This window comes from Protobothrops mucrosquamatus, unplaced genomic scaffold (assembly GCF_001527695.2).
Source record: "Protobothrops mucrosquamatus isolate PMUCROS unplaced genomic scaffold, P.Mucros_1.0 scaffold3388, whole genome shotgun sequence".
NCBI lineage: Eukaryota > Metazoa > Chordata > Lepidosauria > Squamata > Viperidae > Protobothrops > Protobothrops mucrosquamatus.
This window is the reverse complement of record NW_015389370.1, coordinates 89452-112510: the sequence shown is the minus strand read 5'-3', so window position 1 is coordinate 112510 and position 23059 is coordinate 89452. Positions and strand designations below refer to the sequence as shown.

The window sequence follows — 23059 nt, the reverse complement described above, 5'->3', positions numbered from 1 at the left end:
ACCGACGCAGCTGAAACCATCTCCCACTCAGCCTCCACCTCCCCATAAATTCTGCATAGAGAGGTTGACTTGCCTGACTGACCAATCACTCTGTTCACTGAGTTCAAACTGATGGAGACCCATCATCCTGCATAATTTCTAAGCAAGCAAACTTGATAGGCGGGACAGGCCTTCTAGCAGAACAGAAGGAGCACCCAGGCAGGTTTTTGATCCTCTCTGAATCACCTGCTGCTGAGAAGCAGGAGCAGCCTTGGGAAGCACCTGGGCTCTGAATTTGGGGGGTACAACAGCTGCTTGGGAAGGGCTTCACCCCAAGTCAAGCACTGTAAATTTCCCCTGAGATCCAGATTCCATCCCTGGGGGTGACAGGAGCACCATCAACCTCTGCCTTTTTAAAACAGACCTTAGGATGGAAATCCTGTGATAAAGTCTTTCACCAAGCTGGACAAAGGCCTTACATGTCAAACACAAGGCCTGGGGGCCGGATGCGGCCTGCGAAGTGGTTTCATGTGGCCCACGAAGCCATCCTGGAAACAGTGAGGGAACGGCCCCCGCTGCCTTGGCCCTGGCCCAGGCTGTCCGGGAGCCAATGTACAATTTTGTGGTGGCCATCTATGCTGAAACGCATTCAGTCTTAGCTCCATAAGCCCCCCCCTGCATGGCCTGAGAGGAACAGCGAGGCTCCTCCAGTGGACCATGCCTTGGCACTTGCCCCGGTCCCACCCCTTCTGCCAGAGACCCTCAGATCTGTCCCACTCCTGCCCAGGCCCCCACAGGCACCCTTGACGCGAACGGTGTAGAGCTGGCCACACCCACCCAGTAGGCCACACCCACTCCATCCACGCCCACCCAGTAGGCCGCACCCACCCTGGCCACACACCCCCGCCCCCCCCGAGGGCAACCGCAATACTGATGCGTCCCTCAATGAAATTGAGATTGACACCCCTGCCTTACACCAAGCCATGGAAATGGCAGGAGACATGAACAGTTGAGTAATCAAATGGCATTGGCCTGTTTTATCATCCTCTTTTTACCCAGACTCTGATGGATGCTGAACTTGATTGCCCCAAAGGTGCTTTTCTCAGGAGGCCACTGGACTTTCTTCTTTTTCTTTGAAGATGTTTCGCTTCTCATCCAAGAAGCTTCTTTCAGCTCTGACTAGATGGTGGGGAAGGGAAGGATTTATGCTCCTTGCAGACTGTTGGCCATTTGCCTTCTTTTAGAGAGCTGTTGAGGCCACTTGGAGGTTTGGATAGAGACCACTGATTTGAAAGAAGGGTCTCAAAGAGATCGTCTATGTCAAAATCGAACAGCCCTCTCTCAGCAGGCCAGGAGAAGAAGAAATGATGTTACTGTCATAGCTTTCTTTTTCCAAGAGATGGTCCACCTGGAAGAAGGTAAAGGTAAAGTTTCTCTGCCAGTCGTGTCCAACTCTAGGGCATGGTGCTCATCTCCGTTTCTTGGCCAAGGATGCCAGCATTGTCCGAAGGCAATTTCCTTGGTCATGTGGCCAACATGGCTATAGCCAAAGGTGCACAGAATGCTGTTACTTCCCACCGAAGTGGTACCTATTTATCTTTCAAATGACTAGGTTGGCAGGAGCTGGAGCAAGTAACGGGAGCTCACCCCGTTGCTCAGAGCTCGGGTTGCGAACCTGGGCTGTCAGTTCTCCAGCTGAAAAGCTCAGCATCTTTAACCGCTGAGCCATCGCACACCCTTCCCTTATAATCTGAGCATGGGCATGACTTGCTGGGCTGATTGTCCCCCCCCCAATGCCATCCTTAGGTCATCTGAGATAATCACCTAGGTCAGCAGAGATACGTTTCAAGAAGAGCTAACTCTGAGAGGTTTCGGTTTTAAAAGCTGCACTGGGGAGTTGCGGGTTTTAAAAAGTGAAAAGGAAATTTGGTATGCTGCAAAGTTATTGTGAAGCTCACATTATGACCTACATAAATAAGCGTGGTATGTCTAGAAAGCCTTTGCGGTATAGGGTACAGAAATATATAAGGATATAAATTTCAAAAGCATGTATATTTTTTTTTAAAAAAAACCACATGGGTAGAGAAAAGCCATCCGACTAACGCGTTGTTTTTCTAATGCAAACAATAAATTACTTCACATGTTAGCAGTCTGCAGATCTCTGGAGAAGTCGAAATTTCTTGGGTCACAGACCCAAAATGACAGTGGAAGGTGTTTGGAGGTTTATTGTTGCGATAATTGTGTTTTCCTTGCAAAAGCTTAATGTCTTCTGAGGTTAGTGCCTTGCTTTTTTATTAGCCAATGAATTAAAAAGATTGTGCATTCCAGCTTAGGCTGCACTTCATTAATTCTGCTTCAACATCTGGCATGCTTATATTTTATGCATAGTTTTACCAACTGTGCTTTGTTTTGCTGAGCATGTTGGCAGCCTGGAAAGTGAACCGAGTGAAGGTTGGGGCACCTGTGAGAAGATACTCCTGTCGATTAGCCGAAAAAGGAGAAAGAGCAGCCTCTCTGATTCTTGATCTAATCTTTCCCCAAACAAGGAATGTGGAGTTTCCTTCTAAAAGTGGTCTGTGGGCCCATTAATGGATAACAGAATAACAGAGTTGGAAGGGACTTGGGAGGTCTTCTAGTCCAACCTCCTGCACAAGTAGGAGACTCTATACCAGGGCTTTTCAATCTTTTCACCCATTGTACCACTTTTAGGATATGGCAACATCCGAGTACCACCAGTCGCCTAGCAAGGTATCAGAAACGTGATGACCCCCCCCCCAAAAGGGAAAAAGTGATGAAGTACAGGTAGTCATTGACTTACAACAGTTTGCTTAGTGACTGTTCGAAGTTACAATGGCACTGAAAAAAGTGCCCCCCAAGCCACAGCCGAGCAAGACACCTGCCTGCCCAGCCGGCGGCGCTCTTCCTCCTGTCTGAGGTTTTCATTGTTGTGAGCATTTCTGTTGAGGATTGACAGCGGGGGTGGGGAGGGTAGGTGTTTGGTTTTTATTCCCCCCGTCTGCTGGGTGGTTGCAGCAGGTTTTGGTCACTTCACATGACCCTGGGACACTGTGACCATCATAAATATGAATCAGTTGCCAAGCATCTGAATGTAAATCACAAGACCCTGGAGATGCTGAAATATTCCAGCTGATCGGTGCTTCTTCTGGGCTCAGCTGGACACTGGCGCTGATCCTGGTGCTTCCACTGAGCCCTGGCAGCCCCAAAGAAGCACTGATCCTGGTGCTTCCGCTGAGCCCTGACAGCCCTGCAGCTCCAGCCATCTCTCGCTCAGCCTTGTGCAGTGCTGCCAACGGTTCAGCTCATTCCCCTCCCCCACTACCACTTTTCTAGGATGGTCGCGTACCACCTGCCAGGTGCCAATGTACCACAAGTGGTACCCGTACCACTGGTTGAAAAGCCCTGCTCTATACCATTCCAGACAAATGGCTGTCCATCTCTTCTTTAAAAGCCTCCAGTGTTGGAGCATTCACAATTTTTGGAGGCAAGTTGTTCCACTAATTAATTGTCCTCACTGTTAGGAAATTTCTCCTTAGTTCTAGGTTGCTTCTCTCCTTGATTAGTTTCCATCCATCCATTGCTTCTTGTCCTGCCTTCTGGTGCTTTGGAAAACAGGTTGACTCTCTTTTCTATGTGGCAGCCCCTCAGATACTGGAACACTGATATTGGCTATGTTCACAAAATGCACAAGACATCATTCATGCTAAGCTATAAACCCTACATAACAAACCACGATGGCTAGGTTTACACAATGTGAACAGGCATATGCTTGGGTTCTCTAGTGAGTAAGCTCAGTTTGCCATGTCCTATCTATAAATGAGGTGGGAGTAAGACTCTGAGTTGAGTGGGGAAGAGGGAAAGGGATGGTTTCAGAAAAGCAGGGCAAGGGTGATGGCACAAAGTAACTAGTGGTTGAGTGTGTTTTGTGTGAACCCAACGGATGATGAAGGCTTCTTTGCGTCAAGTTCAAGTTGTACTGACTCACTGGCACTTGCACAACATCTGTCCAACAACTTTAACACTGATTCCCAATGGAAAGTCAAATGGGTCACTGAATGCCCAGACATAGGAAGACATATAAATGACCCCACAAAATGGTGCCAGGGTTTGAACTACCACATCAACAATGGACAATCCTGAATAGGATTCGCACCTCACACGGCGTCTGCCGGGATTCTCTGTATAAATGAATCAAAATCAGAATCAGAATAACAGAGTTGGAAGGGACCTTGTAGGTCATCTAGTCCAAGCAGGAGACCCTACAGCATGTTTGACAGATGGCAGTCCAGTCTCTGGAGCATAGCATCCTCCCTTTAGTGGGACTGTGGGGTCCCACATCAAACTAACCGGCTGAGGGCACATACTAGTTCCATGTCTGATTTTTTTTTAATATAAACGATGCTGCATCTCAATGGTTAGATGGCCTAGACCCGGGGTAGGCAACCTTGGCTCTTTTATGACTCGTGGACTTCAACTCCCAGAATTCCTGAGCCAGCCATGCTGAGGAGAAAGGGAGAGTTTCCAAGCTGAGCCATGCTGGCTCAGGAATTCTGGGAGTTGAAGTCCACGAGTCATAAAAGAGTCAAGGTTGCCTACCCCTGCCATAGGCATACATCTTCAAGTTGCTGAGTTTGAAAAAAACACTTATTTAAACAAGTGCTCTTAAAGAAATCATAATTCATAGTTCTCCCCACCAATCAGCCCAATCACAGCAGGTGAATAAAAGGTGCTTTCCAAGAGTTGATTGGTGGGCTGTGAAAACTGTACCTCATTTACGAATAATTGTATGAGGTTTGAGACCTCGAATAAGTCATCTCCTCCATGATGTAACTCTTGATGTCAAGGACGGGTGCTTTTCTGAAGCAACATCCCAAATTCAGAAACACCCACTGGAAGAAAGTTCAGTTGGATAACAATATTTTTTTTGCTGAAATTCAAAACGAATGTACTTGCATTGCTGTCCTCATTACCACTGTCTGTGGGTTTTTTTGCACTATTGATTACACCATGTTTATTGTCGTGCCCTCTTCTACAATCTGTGAGGATGATAGATGGTTGTAGAAAATTGTTTCTGAAGAAACAAAAAGAGCATAAATCTTAAATATTCATAACAAGGAGCAGCCTAGTGTTAAATTAGCTGTAGGACTTTGGAAGCTCTGAAAACAAATTGGCTGGTTCTATTTCCCTAAAGTTACTTAGAAAAGTGAATGCAGAGAAGACTTAATTAGGCTCACTTTCAGGTTTAATTTCTTCCCCACATTCTTTAGCCACTTTAATAAAATAGTTATTGAACCCTCAGGCAAGACTGTAGCATTTTTTCAAAAAGATGGACGTTCCTGTCAATATTTCGTTCGCATGAATACAAGTCTAACCGTTGAAATTAGAAACTTGATTACCTTTGCCAGCTTTGCTGAATCGGAAATCCTCCAAAGACATTGCATTTCTCTAACGCTTCAACTGTCTAAATCGAACAAAAATTGCCTAAATTTTAATATGGAGAGAATAAAGGACTTTATTTAAAGCAGTACTTCCATCCTGCTATTCTGCCCACAAGACCTGACGGGCCTCACATGATCAGCAAACCTGAACTAAACTGAACTACAGGTAGTTCTCGACTTACAACCACAGCAAAGCCCAAAATTTCGGTTGCTAAGCGAGACATTTATTAAGTGGGTTTTGCTGCATTTTAATGACCCTTCTTGTTGCAGTTGTTAAGTTAGTCACCCCATGGTTAAGTGAACCTGGCTTAATGTTAAGGTAATGATTTAAAAGCTAACCAGCTGATGTAATGTATGATGTAATGTTGGAAATGACTCAGCAGGGTCTGTGTCTCTTTAAGAGCCTCTGTATAAAAGGGAAGGCTCTGCTGCTGTGTTCTGTCTCTTCTGTTTCCTGCTGTAACTGCTGTGTGTTGAGCCTGGTATATTAACACGTGTATGTATATTGTTCCTGGTGTATGATATTGTATATAGTGTAAGATAAACCACCATTTAATATAGACCACTGTTTACAGTGTTTACTCCTGGGTTATCTCAGCGCAATAAGACTGTGCATGCTCTGACACTTCTCCATGGACTTTGCTTTTCAGAAATTCGCCAAAAGTGATCACGTGACCCGGGAGTTCCCTCGGAGTCTGGCCACACAAGCTTTCCAAAGTGTCAGAAGGCGGGACAAGAAACAATGGATGGGAGCTGATCAAAGGGAAAACCAACCTAGAACTAAGGAGAAATTTCTTGCCAGTGAGAACAATTCATCATTTGTTAAGTGAGTTTTGCAAAATTGGGAATTGAAGTCCACACCTCAGAAACCAGCTTGAGAAACACTGCATTAAATAAATAAATATAAATTTGCAGCAACCAATTATCTTCCACAACAATTCTATATTTTAATTTATCCCAGAAGGGTTAAGAAGGGCTTACAAGACTAAAGGAGGGCACCTTCAGCCACAAACAACATTTTTAGGAAAGTAGAACTTTCAGAAACCAAAACTGGTAGCTCACTTCATTTCCAGTGACAACGTCTTACTGATAGCCTGCCAATTTCAGGATAGTTGGGTATCGGGTACGGTGGGCCATGCATTTCTGCCGGTCGATAAAAAGGCTGTTGGTTTTCACAGTGATCTCCTTCTCCAGATGCATCCGGCTGTCCTCCAGATTATGGAGGCTTTGCTCAGATTCCAGCAGTTTCTTTTTCAGAGATTCAATGGATTCGGTCAGTTCTTCCACTTCACTGATGAGCCTGAACGGGGGACAAAAGAGGAGAGCATGTTGGCGGTGTGGATTGAGATCTCCCCATAGAGAATAAGAAGCTGGGGGTGAAACTGGCCTGGAGATAACATTTTCTAGGAAATGTTCACCAATACATCTAAAACAGGAATGCAGATCTAGCTAAGCCATCTTAGCAAATGGATCTGTCTTACAGTGGTCTCAATAATTAAGAATAAGAGAATTCTTTATTGGCCAAGTGTGCTTGGACACACAAGGACTTTGTCTCTGGTGCAGAAGCTCTCAGTGTACATACAAGCAGCCAGTGATAAATCATAATCATAAAATACAATCATCATAAATCATAAGATACAACACTCAGTGATTGTTGAGTTTTCGGTTCGCAAGCAATTGACGAAGACGCATGGTGGAAAACAATAGCTCTTTATTCTCCTTCTCCAACTCCAAGCAAAGAGCAAAAGGCTCGCAGGCCTTTTATAGGGTGAGGAACCCAGATAGTGCTAACCAATAGGAACGCAGCGTTTTTGCGCCTTGTGCATGAGCGCAAGGCTATCTGGTCCCGGGCAGCTTTTACAATGCCCGGGACCATTTGCAACCTTTCTGGGCCTGCTGAGTTTCCTCAACAGGCCCAGGACACAACAGTGATAGTCATAGGATACTAAATAAATGCAATCAACATAAATCATAATAGGATACTAAATAAATGCAATTCAACATAAATCACAAGATTTCAAACAACAAGTGATAGTCATAAGAAGCTAAGGAAATAGGTAATAGGGAAATTGAGAAGGATAAAAGCATTTTCAATTTACAAAGAGAGAAATGGACATTTTTCTGGCTGATTATAGGAGTGGTAAGCCTGCTGCTTTCAGAGCAATTGACTTTATCCAGAGAAAAAGCAGATTAGAAAACTGCACCTAATTCAAAAACTTAATTGGGGTGTTTCAGTAACAGTTTTGTTCCATACAGTATCAACTTTGTAAACTCTCAAGCTTCCTCTTTCCACTATGTATTCAACATGGACAGTGATTAATATTTATATGTATTTATATGCAAGGGTGTAGGTATATGCATATGTCGTATAGCATGTCCATATGTGTGTTATGTGTGAGTACACTTTTGACGATTTTCATTTTTAATGTGTGCCCACAGTAAAAAATGACAATAAAGGTTATCTATCTAATACGCAATATGAATAGAATAGAATAGAATAGAATAGAATAGAATAGAATAGAATAGAATAGAATAGAATAGAATAGTTGGAAGGGACCTTGGAGGTCTTCTAGTCCAACCCCCTGCTCAGGCAGGAAACCCTATAACATTTCAGACAAATGGTTGTCCAATCTCTTCTTAAAAACTTCCAGTGTTGGAGCATTCACCACTTCTGGAGGCAGGTTGTTCCACTTGTTAATTGTTCTCACTATCAGGAAGTTTCTCCTTAGTTCTAGGTTGCTTCTCTCCTTGATTAGTTTCCATCCGTTGCTTCTTGTCCTGCCTTCAGACGCTTTGGAGAATAGCTTGACTCCCTCTTCTTTGTGGCAGCCCCTGAGATACTGGAACACTGCTATCATGCCCCCCCTCATCCTTCTCTTCGTTAAACTAGACATATCCAATTCCAGCAACCGTTTTAGCCTCCAGTCCCCTAATCATCTTTGTTGTTCTTCTCTGTACTCTTTCTAGAGTCTCAACATCTTTTTTACATCGTGGTGACCAAAACTGGATGCAGTATTCCAAGTGTGGCCTTACCAAGGCATTGTAAAGTGGTATTAACACTTCACGTGATCTTGATTCTATCCCTCTGAAATGTCTTGGTGAACTCTTACCTCAGAACTAGCCATGTCTAATCTGGCTTAGTTTCTGAATCACATGAGACTGGCTTGGTGCTACCAGCTGGTACATTAAACCACCACCAAAGGTGACAGATACCAGGGCAATGTGCAAAAATACAGATAGGCAAAGGAGTCCAGGCACTAATCAAGCACAATCACAACAGTCAAGCGAAAAGCACCTTGGGGAAAAGGCAAAATATCGACACAAAGAGTAAGAGTAAGAAGAGGACCAGTACAGTAACAATTTGGAGCTGGAAAAGAGGCAGAAGGAGGTTCTGAAGGAGACATTTTGCTTCTGATCATTGAAGACATTTTGCTTCTGATCATTCTCAGAACTGAGGAAGCTTCTTGGATGAGAAGTGAAACATCTTCAAGGAAAAACAAAGTCCAGTTGCCTTTTGAAAAAGCACGTTTGGAGCAACCATGACCTGGATGATTGAGAATCTCCATGGACACTCAAGACTTAGAGTGTTTGGAGGCATTCATCTATTACAGATCCAAGATGTTAAATTATTTCATTCTTTAATGTTCCCCAAGGCTACCTAAAAGGGCCAAATCCTCCCTCTGTTTAAATCTCTGCTATCACAGAATCAATGACATCATCCCGCCCTCCCACCGGTATTTGAAGACTCCAAATTATTTATTGTTTTTAAATCAGGAAGTCCGGCTCCTCACTCACACACTCATATAAAACCACAAGAGAATTATTTGAATGGACAGAATGGCACAAACTATTAGGGGGCAATTGAGGAAACCAGCAATATTTGATGAGTGAAATGTCAAATGTCTCCAATTCACCTGGCAAAAACTCCTTTCTCTAGACATTTAAGAGGAGAATTAACCTGAGTTGCCAGAACACACAACCTAATGATTGTTTTTATAACATAAAGAGGTAAGATTCAGAAATTCTGGCACTCTAAAGAATTTCCACTTGCATCTTAAAAGACTGGAAGAACGATTATGTCCGCTCCTTGGATTAATTTCAGTCCTTTGATTTTATGGTATTGTGGAGGAGAAACATGTACTGCAAAGGCATTCAACAAAAATGAATCAAGGAGAGAAGCAACCTAGAAATAAGGAGAAGTTTCCTAATGGTGAGAACAATCGACCAGTGGAACAGCTTTGCCTCCAGAAGCTGTAATAATAATAATAATAATGATAAAGTTGGAAGGGACCTCGGAGGTCATCTAGTCCAACATCCTGCTGAGGCAGGAAACCCTATACCATTTCAGACAAATGGTTGTCCAGTGTCTTCTTAAAAACTTCCAATGTTGGAGCATTCACCGCTTCTGGAGGCAGGTTGTTCCACTGGTTAATTGTTCTAACTGTCAGGAAGTTTCTCCTTAGTTCTAGGTTGCTTCTGTCTTTGGTTAGTTTCCACCCGTTGCTTCTTGTCCTGCCTTCAGGCGCTTTGGAGAATAGCTTGACTCCCTCTTCTTTGGGGCAGCCCCTAAGATATTGGAACACTGCTATCATGTCCCCCCTCGTCCTTCTCTTTGTTAAACTAGACATACCCAATTCCAGCAGCCATTCCTTATATGCTTTAGCCTCCAGTCCCCTAATCATCTTTGTTGCTCTTCTCTGTACTCTTTCTAGAGTCTCAACATCTTTTTTACATTGTGGTGACCAAAACTGGATGCAGTATTCCAAGTGTGGCCTTACCAAGGCATTGTAAAGTGGTATTAATACTTCACGTGATCTTGATTCTATCCCTCTGTTAATGCAGCCTAAGGACTGTGTTGGCTTTTTTGGCAGCTGCAGCACACGGCTGGCTCATATTTAAGTGATTGTCCACTAGGACTCCAAGGTCCCTCTCACAGTTACTACTATTGAGCAAGGTACCCCCTATACTATACCCGTACATTTGGTTTTTCTTGCCTAAATGTTTCTTGCCTAAATGTTCCAACACTGGAGGCTTTCAAGAAGAGACTGGACAATTATTTATCTGAAATAGTAGGGGGTTGGACTAGAAGATCTCCAAGGTCTCTTTCAACTCTGTTATTCTGTTAATCATCATTATCATCAATTAAATTAATCTAGTGCCCAATGACTTACCTGAACTGGGCAGCATCTCTGCACAGATCCACGTTGGGCCTAAAGGAGCGATCATAAAGCCTAGTCTGGGCTACTTTGAGGGGTGTTTCTTTGTCCTTAATAGCTTGCTTCAGCGCCTGAATGTTATGCTCCTGGTGCCCAATCTCCTGGAGGGTCTGTTCAAAGAGGATATTAAAGATAGCAGTTTTTTAAAAATAAATAAATAATCAGTAACTGACCACCAATGGTGCATGGACTGGCAGCAATTTGCAAAGAATTGAATCAAGGTATATGGAGGCTGAGAATCAACTCTTCCCAAGAAGATATCCTAGATGTTTCAGAGAAAACTCTAGCAGGCATCTGATGTAGCAAAAGGCCTCTGTTGATGCAGGCTAAGTTCTGCATCAGATGAGAAGAATTCTAGACCATGCAAAACAACTTTGGTTTTCCATGAAGAAATTTCTCTTCTCACCCAAGGAGACGTTTCGCTCCTGATCATTCTCAGAACTGAGGAAGCTTCTTGGATGAGAAGCGAAACACCTTCAAAGAAAAACAAGAAAGTCCAGTTGCCTCTTGAAAAAAGCACTTTTGGGAAAACAACGTGATTTATTTACTTTATTTATTTATTTATTTATTAAATTTATATGTGATGTCATAATAACAAATATGTATTTTTTTAAGCTAATAGCAGAAGTTTGAATTTGCTCTTAACAGTAAGCCAAACAGCTCTGGACACTTTTACTGTAACTCCTCTGAAGTATTATACCCAAAATTGCATTAATGCCACCACTAAAAGCAAGATCCTTCTGGTGCCAGAGTCTCCTGCTCAAGCAGGGGGTTGGACTAGAAGACCTCCAAGGTCCCTTCCAACTCATTTATTCTATGTTCTATATAAATTTTACAAAGTTGGCAGTCTCAAAATGTAGTGAGGGATGATCTCTGTTTTAAAAGGATATTTTACAATAACCGTGTATCAGCTGTCCTCAAAGATGAAGGCTGCCTGCATCCCACGGATGGGGCTTTGCTTGTTTGCATGGACCGGTTTCTGGCATGCCGCCGCCCAGTGCAGGTCCATGGACAGGGGTTGGGGACCTCTTATGTAATATTCTATTCTTTCTTCTTTATTCCTCTATTCTCTCTTCTTCATTCCTCTATTCTACTCTACTTTACTCTACAGTTTAGTATCAAAAAAACTGGTGGCATACACAGAGATTAAAAATTGGACTTTTATGAAGAGAATTCAAAAGACTTCATTTCACTGGCTGAACACTTTTTTTTCTATGTTCAAGATGAAAACAACTTTTTCTTGATTTATGAAGATACTGGTGAATTTCATTACATTCTCATAAACAGGCTGAAATTCACAGCTCATCTATAAAGTGTCAAAGTCATTTGAAAAAGCTTCTTACACTGACTGAGCTTCTAGAAAGACAAACTTCTGGCATCTCTCTAGCTCAGGGGTAGGCAACCTTGGCTCTTTTATGACTCATGGACTTCAACTCCCAGAATTCCTGAGCCAGCTATGCTGGCTATGCTGGCTCAGGAATTCTGGGAGTTGAAGTCCATGAGTCATAAAAGAGCCAAGGTTGCCTACCCCTGCTCTAGCTAAAGGTTTCACAGAGGCAAAATGGCTTCCCTGTCTGAAAGCAGCCTCCTTCTAAAGCCCGCAGCTGAAGGTCAACTGAATTTGTTGTACAAAGGAGGATCAAGGTCAACAAGACCCCCCTCCTTGGTTTGATCCTCCATGACTACTTCTCAAAGCACATGATACATGTCTGCAATTTTCCCACTCCTTTCCCTCCCCCCCCAAATGCTTATGGGCTTCACCCAAACTCTCCTTCCCGTTCTTTAAAAGCTGCTCCCACGTTTTCCCAAGAGCTGGACTTCCAGCATCAACACTGCGGTCAGTGGGGAGAAGCAGAGGAGGTGGGCCCCTACTTTTCGTAAGCTGTGCTCCAGCTTGTGCTTGGCATCCTCCAGCTCCTCACAGCGCTTGGCAAAGGCCTGGTTCACCACGTCAAACTGCAGGCGCAGGTCCTCGGCTGTGTCATGGAGGATGTTGTCAACCAGGGCACGGAGGTTGACGGATGCCAACCTTTCTCGCTCAGCCCGGTAGATGTTGTCATGACTGTGCTTGGCCCACGTCTCTGGGGTGGAAGCACTGCAGGGAAGAGGCAGATGGGGGCAGGGGGGGGACATAAATCATATGGCCAGAACTTTAATGCTGTAACCTAAATTTACAGGACAGTCTTCATTTCTATAGAACACAACTCAAAAGAAATGTAGAAAGGTGGCAGTAGAATGGATTGGTATAGGGCTGGACTAGAAGATCTCCAAGGTCCCTTCTAACTCTGCTACTCTACTCTACTCTACTCTACTCTACTCCTACTCTACTCTACTCTACTCTACTCCATTCTACTCCACTCCACTCCACTCCACTTCACTCATATTTGACAAGAGTATGGAAAGGTGGACCTTTCAGGAGAATCAGGGTCAAACCCACTTCATCATGAAGCTCACTGGTCAGCCCCCACCACACATCTCTTGATTAATTGATTATGTGCCATCAAGTCAGTTCAACTCCAACCATATAGATGGATTCTCCTCTCTCTTAGCTATACTATTAAGGATTATTGCCCTGATGCCAACAGAAGGAGAGAACCACGGTACCGTCTGAAGCTACCCGGAGTGATGATGGGAATGTCAAGATGGACTTACAGAATATATTGTTCAAGGTGATAAAGAGCACCATTCCCTTTCTTGGGTTGAGTTCAAATCTTAGTTTTCTTAGCAACAGGGCCAATGGAAGTGACCATACCAGTGCAGCCTCCTTCTCTTTTTTAAATTATTATTTCCCACTCTGACCTATAATAATAATAATAGTAAAGTTGGAAGGACCATGGAGGCCATCTAGTCCAACCCCCTGCTCAGGCAAGAAATCCTATACCATTTCAGACAAATGGTTGTCCAATCTCTTCTTAAAAACTTCCAGTGTTGGAGCATTCACCGCTTCTGGAGGCAGGTTGTTCCACTGGTTAATTGTTCTAACTGTCAGGAAGTTTCTCCTTAGTTCTAGGTTGCTTCTCTCCTTGATGAGGTTCCACCCATTGCTTCTTGTCCTGCCTTCAGGTGCTTTGGAAAATAGCTTGACTCCCTCTTCTTTGGGGCAGCCCCTGAGATATTGGAACACTGCTATCATGTCCCCCCTCGTCCTTCTCTTCGTTAAACCAGACATCCCCAATTCCAGCAGCCTTTCCTTATATGCTTTAGCCTCCAGTCCCCTGATCATCTTTGTTGCTCTTCTCTGTACTCTTTCTAGAGTCTCAACATCTTTTTTACATCGTGGTGACCAAAACTGGATTCAGTATTCCAAGTGTGGCCTTAGCAAGGCCTTGTAAAGTGGTATTAACACTTCACGTGATCTTGATTCTATCCCTCTGAAATGTCTTGGTGAACTCTTACCTCAGAACTAGCCATGTCTAATCTGGCTTAGTTTCTGAATCACATGAGGCTGGCTTGGTGCTACCTGCTGGTACATTAAACCACCACCAAAGGTGACAGATACCAGGGCAATGTGCAAAAATACAGATAGGCAAAGGAGTCCAGGCACTAATCAAACACAATCACAACAGTCAAGCGAAAAGCACCTTGGGGAAAAGGCAAAATATCGACACAAAGAGTAAGAGTAAGAAGAGGACCAGTACAGTAACAATTTGGAGCTGGAAAAGAGGCAGAAGGAAGTTTTGAAATTGCAGCATCATCAGTATGAAGAAAAATAAGAATTCTGGGCTTCTGTGTTGTTGTTCTTTCTTCAGTTAGCAAACAGAGAAAATGTCGGGTCTTGGTGGCAGAAAGAACAAATCTATCAAATCTTACTTCACATAAAAATGTATGTCCTATGCTTCGTAGAAGGGGCTAAGATTAAAAATTGGTACATGGTGAGAAAGATCTGGGGGTCTTGGTAGACCAGGGGTAGGCAACCTTGGCTCTTTTATGACTCGTGGACTTCAACTCCCAGAATTCCTGAGCCAGCATGGCTGGCTCAGGAATTCTGGGAGTTGAAGTCCACGAGTCATAAAAGAGCCAAGGTTGCCTACCCCTGTGGTAGACCAAAGAGATTCAGGGTGAGCCAGCAGTGTGCTGCAGTTGCCAAAAAAAAGGCCAATGCAGTTTTGCACTGCATCAATTAGACTAGAGAATTTTGCCCCAACAATGCTTCCTTGGGGACCCTGGTTTATCCCCAACAAGGACCTGGTCTTACCTGTCCTCAAACTTGGAGGAGCTGGGATGGAACTGAATGTTGGTGCTCTGGTTGCTGTACCGCCCGCATTTCTCATCAATGTTGTAGGTTTCGACCTTGTCAGACCAATCCATCTCGCAGACCTGCTTGTGGTCCCGATTTAACCTGCAGGGGGGAGGGAACGCAAAGTTTAGTGCCCAGTCCTGGTTGAAAGTGAGGTGGGCCCCCACCCTGCTGGCCTTCCACAAAGGTGTAAAAACATGCCTCCCTAGCTGTACTTGGGCCGGGCAGAGGAACACGTAGCCATGGGCTAGTTGGTGCCCTGAAAGGCCCCCCCACACACACCATTTGTTGGTTTGTTTGTTTAGCAGTAGCAATAGCACTTAGTGTCAACGCTGCAAATACTGCATATTCTTGCTTTGACAATGTGCAGAACTGTCTGGTATTTATATAGTTAAACCAGCAACTGGGAAAGAGGGAGGAGCATAAGGATAGCCCGGGAGAAAGAAACCCGAAGTAAATCACATCTTGGAAGATGTGAACCATGACCCTTCAATAAGGGAGTGGAAAATGTTTGGAATGTTATACATAACGGAAGAGAAGCAGACCTAAGCATTCCACCATGCTGTGCTGACGTATTGTAACCTTAATAAATGCTTTTAGGAGAAAACATGCCTGAAAGTCCTTTTAAGTGTTTCGTTACTCAGACACTTGACACTTAGACTTATATACCACTTCACAGTGCTTTACAGCCCTCGCTAAGCGGTTTACAGTCAGCCTATTGCACCCCCAACAATCTGGGTCCTCCTTTTACTGACCTCGGAAGGACGGAAGGCTGAGTCCACCTTGAGCCGGTCAGGATCGAACTGCTGGCAGTGGGCAGTGAGTTAGCCTGCAGTGCTGCATTCTTGCCACTGCGCCACCAGGGCTCTTTGTTTATTTATTTATTTAATTGATTAATTAATTTCTATGCCTCCCATTTTGCTGATACAGTGACTCTGGGTGACTTACAATATAGTAAAAGGTTAAAAAGTGCTAAAAACAATTACAATTTATGCTAAAGAGTTAAAAATTAAAAACCAAGATGACGGGCAGCCTGGGGGTGAGAATCTTCCCTACCCCGTCAGCCACCCAGTGTAGGGGGACCCTCTCAGGGGCCCAGGCCAAGCAGCAGGGCCACGTTTTTGGGCTCTTCCAGAAGGCCAGGAGGGGGGGAGGATCTCACCTCCAATGGGAGAATATTCCAGAAGGGTGGGGGCCCCAGCAGAAAAGGCTCTTTTCCTGCACCCCACCAGCCATTAGTCAATTTCTAACATTCCTTGCCTCTTTTAAATGTTACAAACAGGTAGTCCTCAAGTTACGACCACAATTGAGCCCAAAATTTCTTTTGCTAAGCGAGATATTTGTTAAGTGAATTTTGTTCCATTTTACGACCTTTCTTGCCACATTTCTTAAGTGAATCACTGCTGTTGTTAATAACCCGGTTGTTAAGTGAATCTGGCTTCCCCATTGACTTTGTCAGAAGGGCACAAAAGGGGATCACGTGACCCCTCCCCCCGGGACACCGCGATCGTCATAAATGTGAGTCAGTTGCCAAGTATCTGAATTTTGATCACATGACCACGGGGATGCTGCATGGGTCGTAAGTGTGAGAAACGGTCATAAATAACTTTTTTCAGTGCCGCTGTACCTTTGGTCACTAAATGAACTGTTTGTAAGTCAAGAACTACCTGTACTGTTTTTATCTTTTTAATATTTTATTATTTATAATATTTCCCCCGGAGTCCCTCTGTGAGGAAGATGGGCAGTTCTTAAATATGATAAATAAAATAAAAAATAACGTTCCCTGCAAAGCACAACTGCTTGCACAATGTGTTTTGAATTCATAGGCCAAAGTCAGTTTACAAATCCGACTGTTTTAGCCTCCAGGGAATGATGGCTCCAGGTGAGAGCAGGGGCAATTTTTAATCCCCCTAAATACAGGTAGTACTGCAGTTAGTCACTTAGTCAGTCACTCAGTCAGTTAGTTGTAACTTAAAGTTTTTCTGCTACTCAGAATAAAAGAAAAATGTGTTACTGGACATATTAACAGCAGCACAGGCAGTCCTCAAGTTACAACCGCAATTGAGCTCACATTTTTTTGCTGCTAAGTGAAACGTTTATTAAGTGAAATTTGCCCCATTTTACGACCTGTCTTGCCACAGTTGCTAAGCGAATCACTGCCGTTGTTAAGTTAGTAACATGGTTGTTAAGTGAATCTGGATTCCCCTTTGCGGCTTTGCTTGTCGGAAGGTTGCAAAAAGGGATCACGTGACCCACCCCCCCTCCCGGGGACAGGGCGACCGTCCTAAATACGAGTCAGTTGCCAAGCGTCTGAATTTTGATCATGTGACCCTAGGGATGCTGCAACGGTCGCAAGTGTGAAAAATGGTCATAAGTCACTTATTTTATTTTATTTATTTATTTTTAAATAATTTTTATTACCATTTTCCTTTATATAACTCTAATACGTATTCAGCAAAATGACTGTGTCATTTTTATATACTTCAGATCAACATTCTATACAATATATACACTACATACGTTCAATATTTAACTCACAATAGCCTTGTGTATATTTCCAATTTTTGTTTCTATTATCTATCCATGTATACCATTTTCCCCAAACCGCGTAAAATTCCAAATTGTCTTTTTCTTTTAGTTCTAAAGTGAGTTTATCCATTTTGGCACATTCATATATCTTCTGAATGATCAATCCCTCTGGTGGTATATTGCGTTCCTTCCAGTATTGCGTGAACGCAATTCTTGCCGCAGTTAATATGTGTAGAATCAAATATCTCATTTTCCTGTCAAATTTCTGTTTAAGTATTCCCAGGAGAAAAGTTTTCCGGGTTTAGTTCTGTTTGGCATTTTGTTAGCTCCTGTAGCCACCCTTGTATCTTAGTCCAATATTTTTTCACTTTGGGACACGACCACCAAGCGTGAAAGAAGGTACCTTGACGATGGTTACATTTCCAACATTTTGGGCTTTGATTCGGGGACATTTTCGCCGAGCTTGCTGGGGCTAAGTGCCAGCGGTATAGCATTTTATACTGATTTTCCTGATATGCAGCGGATTTTGTTATGGTGTAATTTTTGTTCCAAGTTCTTTCCCAACCTTCTAATTCTATATTGTGCCCTATGTTTTTTGCCCATGCAATCATCGGTTCTTTCACCATCTCCTCTACTCTATCAAATTCTAATAAATAATTCTATATTTTGGATATTAATTTTCCTTCGAGGCCTATCAATAGTTTGTCTAATTGTTTTGGTTCCGTGTCAATTCCATACTCGTCCACATCTTTCTTGTATCTAGATTGCAGTTGTAAAATAAGTCACGTATTTTAATCCTTTTCATTAGGATTAGGGTGACCCTTATATAGCCAAGGAAGTAACTCCAGGGATTCCTGATCCATCAATCTCTCTCTCTGCTCAGCCTACCTCACAGGACTGTTCTCTGGAAAAATGGACATCTTGTATAGTACTGCACTTGCATAGAAGCAGATCCCAAATAAAAATGTTAAAATACTAATAAATAATGATAGGATTTCTGGAAATTAGTTTTGCTTTCATAGGACACATTTGAAAACTGAAAACATTCGTAAACCTGACTTTCTATTAATTTCAGAATAGCTTTCCATGGTGTTTTTTTTAAAACCTATTTTGTATTTCCAGAGCACCACCAGTTTTCAAACAGGGACACGATGAAATACTTCTTGTTCTACGTGTCACCTGGTGGCAATTTAAACTGAAAAATAAGAAAGCTTGAAGGGATGTAATATATCACACTAAGAACATCTCAAGAATGCAATTAAAAATAATTGCAATATAATTTGAGGGATCATCTCTCCCCAATCATTCCAAGTACATGATAATCACCTGTAAGAATTAAACAATTATGAATTTTGTAAAGAATTTAGAGCTGCCGGGCAGTGCAAGCGCAGACCAGGAAATATTGTAAGGGACTTAGAAAACGGTTATTCTGGTTGTTGCGCAATTATTATTTTTTTAAAAATCTGTAATTTACAAAAATACAGATCCATAAAATAACACACAATCCAGGAATGCAGAAAATATAAGTTTGCAATTCAAGGCTTTTGCCTGTCTTTTATGATTCATAATCCTAAATAATTTAACCTGCATTCAGATTTACAGACTCTTTTTGTTTTTCCTGTATTTGGTTACAAAAATAAAGCACAGGGGACATTTAAAAAAAAAAACCAACAACACACATAGGCTCTACTCTCTGATTTACTGTATTCTGGCTACAATTTTTTGAAAGTCAGCCCAATTTATCCTGAAACTTCCACAACATGCGTGCCTGTCTCCTTGTTTCCTATATTATACCGCCATCTGGTGGAAGAACAGGAAATGAACCCAAAAAAAAATCACTATTTTTTTCTGGAGTGAAAAACGAAAATTAGTAAGTTGTTTCTCAACCCTCAGTTTTCTTCCTGGCAAAAGAGATTTCTTTCTCCCCCCCCCCCACAAACATGCTATCCTATTGCTACTGTTAGTATTTCTAAGTTGGCTTTTTTGGAGGTAGTAAATGAGATAACGTCTGGTGTTCTTCTTTATATTTTTTTAATGCCTTACAGGTCGTCCTAGATCAGTGATGGCGAACCTTTTAGAGACCAAGTGCCCCAACTGCAACCCAAAACCCACTTATGCATCGTCGAGTGCCGGGTGGGTGTGGCCCATTGGCTGGGTGTGGCCCATTGAGTGGGTGTGGCCCATTGGCTGGGCGTGGCTGCGGTGGTAATGGCAGACTGGGTGGGACTAAAAAGTTCAATCGATCAATTCCAACTTGGCAAGATCTTTTTTTTTCCTGGGAGAAGTTCAAATTGACTGATTGATTGAACCTTTTTTTTTTTGCACACGGCAGCGGAGGCCTAGGACTGGGGTGACGGCGCGCGTGCCCACAGAGAGGGCTCTGAGTGCCGCCTCTGGCACCCGTGCCATAGGTTCGCCACCACTGTCCTAGATTTACGAACACAGCTGAGTCCAAAATTTCTGTTCTTAAGTGAGGCACTTGTTGAGTGAGTTTTGCCCCATTTTACGACTTTTCTTGCCACCGTTAAGTGAGTCACTGCATTTGATAAGTTAGTAATAGGCTGTAAAGTGAGTCTGGCTTGTTTAAACTGTCAAACTGTGGGACAACTTAGTGCGGTGAGTGAACTAAGCCAAGGATTTTGCAGCCTATGCCAGCCAGTTTGTTTCATTTTGACACTGGCATTACAATAGCAACCATGACAATCTAAAGTATGGATCCTAAACAGGATTTATGATCATTCATTTAACAATCATCTGAGGTTATGACAATACTGAAAAAAAGGATCAAACTACTGGCAGTTGGTAGAATTAGCCTGCAATACTGCATTCTGACCACTGCGCCACTATGGTAATAGAACAGAATAGCAATAGCAATAGCAATCAGAAATATACGGCTTCATAGTGTTTTATAGCTCTCTTTGAGCAGTTTACAGATTCAGCCTATCACCCCCAACAATCTGGGGTCCTCATTTTACCAATCTCAGACAGATGGAAGGCTGAGTCAACCCTGAGTCGGTTAGGATCAAACTGCTGGCAGTTGGCAGAGTTAGTTTGCCATACTGCATTCTATCAACTGTGCCACTTATGTATGTAGATTGTTGGGGGTGATAGGCTGAATCTGTAAACTGCTCAAAGAGAGCTATAAAACACTATGAAGCCGTATATTTCTGATTGCTATTGCTATTGCTATTCTGTTCTATTACCATAGTGGCGCAGTGGTCAGAATGCAGTATTGCAGGCTAATTCTACCAACTGCCAGTAGTTTGATCCTGATGGGCTCAAGGTTGACTCAGCCTTCCATCCTTCCAAGGCTAGTAAAAGGAGGACCCAGATTGTTGGGGGCAATATGCTGACCCTATAAGCTGCTTAGAGAGGGCTGTAAAGCACTGTGAAGCAGTATATAAGTCTAGGTGCTATTGCTATTGCTAAAATTGTCGCCCTATACCCATGGTTACATAATCAAAATTTGGGCTCTTGGCAACTGGCATTTATATACAAAGGTTTCAGAATCCCAGAATCATATCATCACCATTTGTGACCTTCTCAACTGGTATCCAACAAGCAAACTCAATGAGGGGTGCAGGATTCGCTTAACAACGGCGTGACCGTGGCATTACTTAACGACTGTGGTAGTTTACTTAAAGACTGCTGCAAAAAATGAAAATGTGAAAATGCAAAATTGTAAAAGGAATGACCGCCTCCCTCAGCAATGCAAGTTCCAATCCCGATTATGAATGTAAATTGAGATTACCTGTATTTTCAATCAAAACAAGAGCTTGGCAAAGGGTGGCAGGACCAGAAGTTCATCCAAACAAAATCAGACACAGCCTTGTTTAGTTGAGCGAAGTTGTACAAAGAGGTTGGGAACCAGGGAGGCAAAGATGCAGAAGGTGAGTTGCATCTCTGGACTTCATTTGAGAAAGAGGACCCTCAGGTCAATTTAGGGCAGGGGTAGGCAACCTTGGCTCTTTTATGACTCGTGGGCTTCAACTCCCAGAATTCCTGAGCCAGCACGGCTCAGCTTGGAAACCTCTTTCTTTCCCCTCAGGATGGCTGGCTCAGGAATTCTGGGAGTTGAAGTCCACGAGTCATAAAAGAGCCAAGGTTGCCTACCCCTGGTTTAGGGCATGTGGCACCCCACCAAAACTTAGAAGCTGGTCATCCCCAGGTACTGAAAAGAGGCCTTACTGCATCTGATTAACAGCTTGCTTCACTGTCCTTTTCAGGAGCTCTTGGATATTTCGGATGAGCTCCGTCTCCTAAATGAAAGTGGTAAAAACATTAGTATCAGGAACTGTGCACGTAAAGGTAAGGAAGGGCAGCCTTTAAAATGATGGGCCCACTTTCCATTTGTTCAGAGCTGTCTGCCTGTTGTGGGTTTCAAAGCAGAAGCAAAATACATCACTAGGCAGAGCATTTTTGTTTAAAAAGGTCCATTTTTAAAAAAGTTCATAGGCAGGTTCCTAGCCCTCATGTTTGCAAGCCTACTGGCAGTCAGGATCTAACAGCAAAATCTCCTGACTGGTGCAGGTTAGGATCAAGGATATTCTGTTCCCCGATTAGAGCTTTTTACAGGAGCTGAATCTTCCTGTCACACTGGGTGCCCCCCTCCGTGAACTGCTTTCCTTTTGAAAATAACCACTTCCCATCTGGAATAAGGCCTTGACTCGGTTTCCGTTCTGCAGCCTCCCTGGGAATCATAGAAATGTTCTGCAACTAAAGGATCTGGGTTCACTACAAGCACTGGTTTGCATTTTAGAAACAGAGCAGGTTTGGGGTCTTGATGGGGGGAGAGGGGGCTTAGAATACGGGGTCTTAAACTGGGGCGGGGGCAGGATGGAGCAGGAGAACTCCCAAGATGGATAATGAACCTTTGGAAGGGAAACAGACCCAACATTTGGCTAAGGGAGGCTGATCAACTTGCAAGGCACAATTGTCTCCTCTCTCTGTATTTCTGGCCTTAAAGACCCCCGAGCCTCCTCCCCACTCCAAATGAGGGGGGTGGGTCTGATATTTATGGACTTCTTCCTCATTTGGGGGTTGGGAAAGCTCCAGTTGAAATGGGAGGGTTATCTTTTGTAGAGACTTAAAACATACTCAGCATCCCTTTAAAAAGACAATGCTAAAAAAAGGGTATTTATTTTTTCCCATCTTGGAGAACAAGAAGAGGAACAAAGAACCGAAGAGATGCCTCCCCAAATCCCCAAAAGAGGGTAAAACGGGATCCCCACTTGTATTCTCACATTCCAGTGATGCCCCCTCTGTGAGAAAGGGATGGGGTGGGGTGGGAGATGGGAAGGGAAGCTGCATCTGTTGCACAGTCGGCTGATCTGTGCAGGAGCAAGCAAGGAGGGAGAGCTCTCCCATGATGGACAAGGGCCAAGCAGGCAGCTGTCAATCCACAGCTCGCACCAAGTCCTTCAGCCACCTAACCAGGAGCCTCCACAAGACATGGTCAAAAAAATCAACATGGCAGTCATGACAGTGCAATCAAAGCATTGCAAATAAAATGATAGGCCAGATGGGAGGCATACTAGATAGGTAGGTAGGTAGGTAGATAGATAAATAGATAAATAGATAGATAGATAGATAGATAGATAGAGAGAGAGAGAGAGAGAGAGAGAGAGAGAGAGAGAGAGAGA

The 23059-nt window shown here is 43.4% G+C and overlaps 1 protein-coding gene across 1 annotated transcript in view; it reads right to left on the bottom strand.

Moving 5' to 3' along the window:
• Positions 1–6367: 6367 nt before the first annotated feature.
• The window catches only part of TEKT4 (tektin 4), a 19058-nt gene continuing 2366 nt past the window's right edge, over positions 6368–23059 (bottom strand). Inside the window, exons 2-6 of the mRNA XM_015826933.1 lie at positions 21606–21676; positions 14847–14990; positions 12524–12746; positions 10607–10761; positions 6368–6735 (exon numbers count right to left, since the gene is read on the bottom strand). Coding sequence (XP_015682419.1) covers positions 6519–6735; positions 10607–10761; positions 12524–12746; positions 14847–14990; positions 21606–21676 — 810 coding nt within the window. The 3' untranslated portion in view covers positions 6368–6518. The remainder of the gene's footprint in view (positions 6736–10606; positions 10762–12523; positions 12747–14846; positions 14991–21605; positions 21677–23059) is intronic.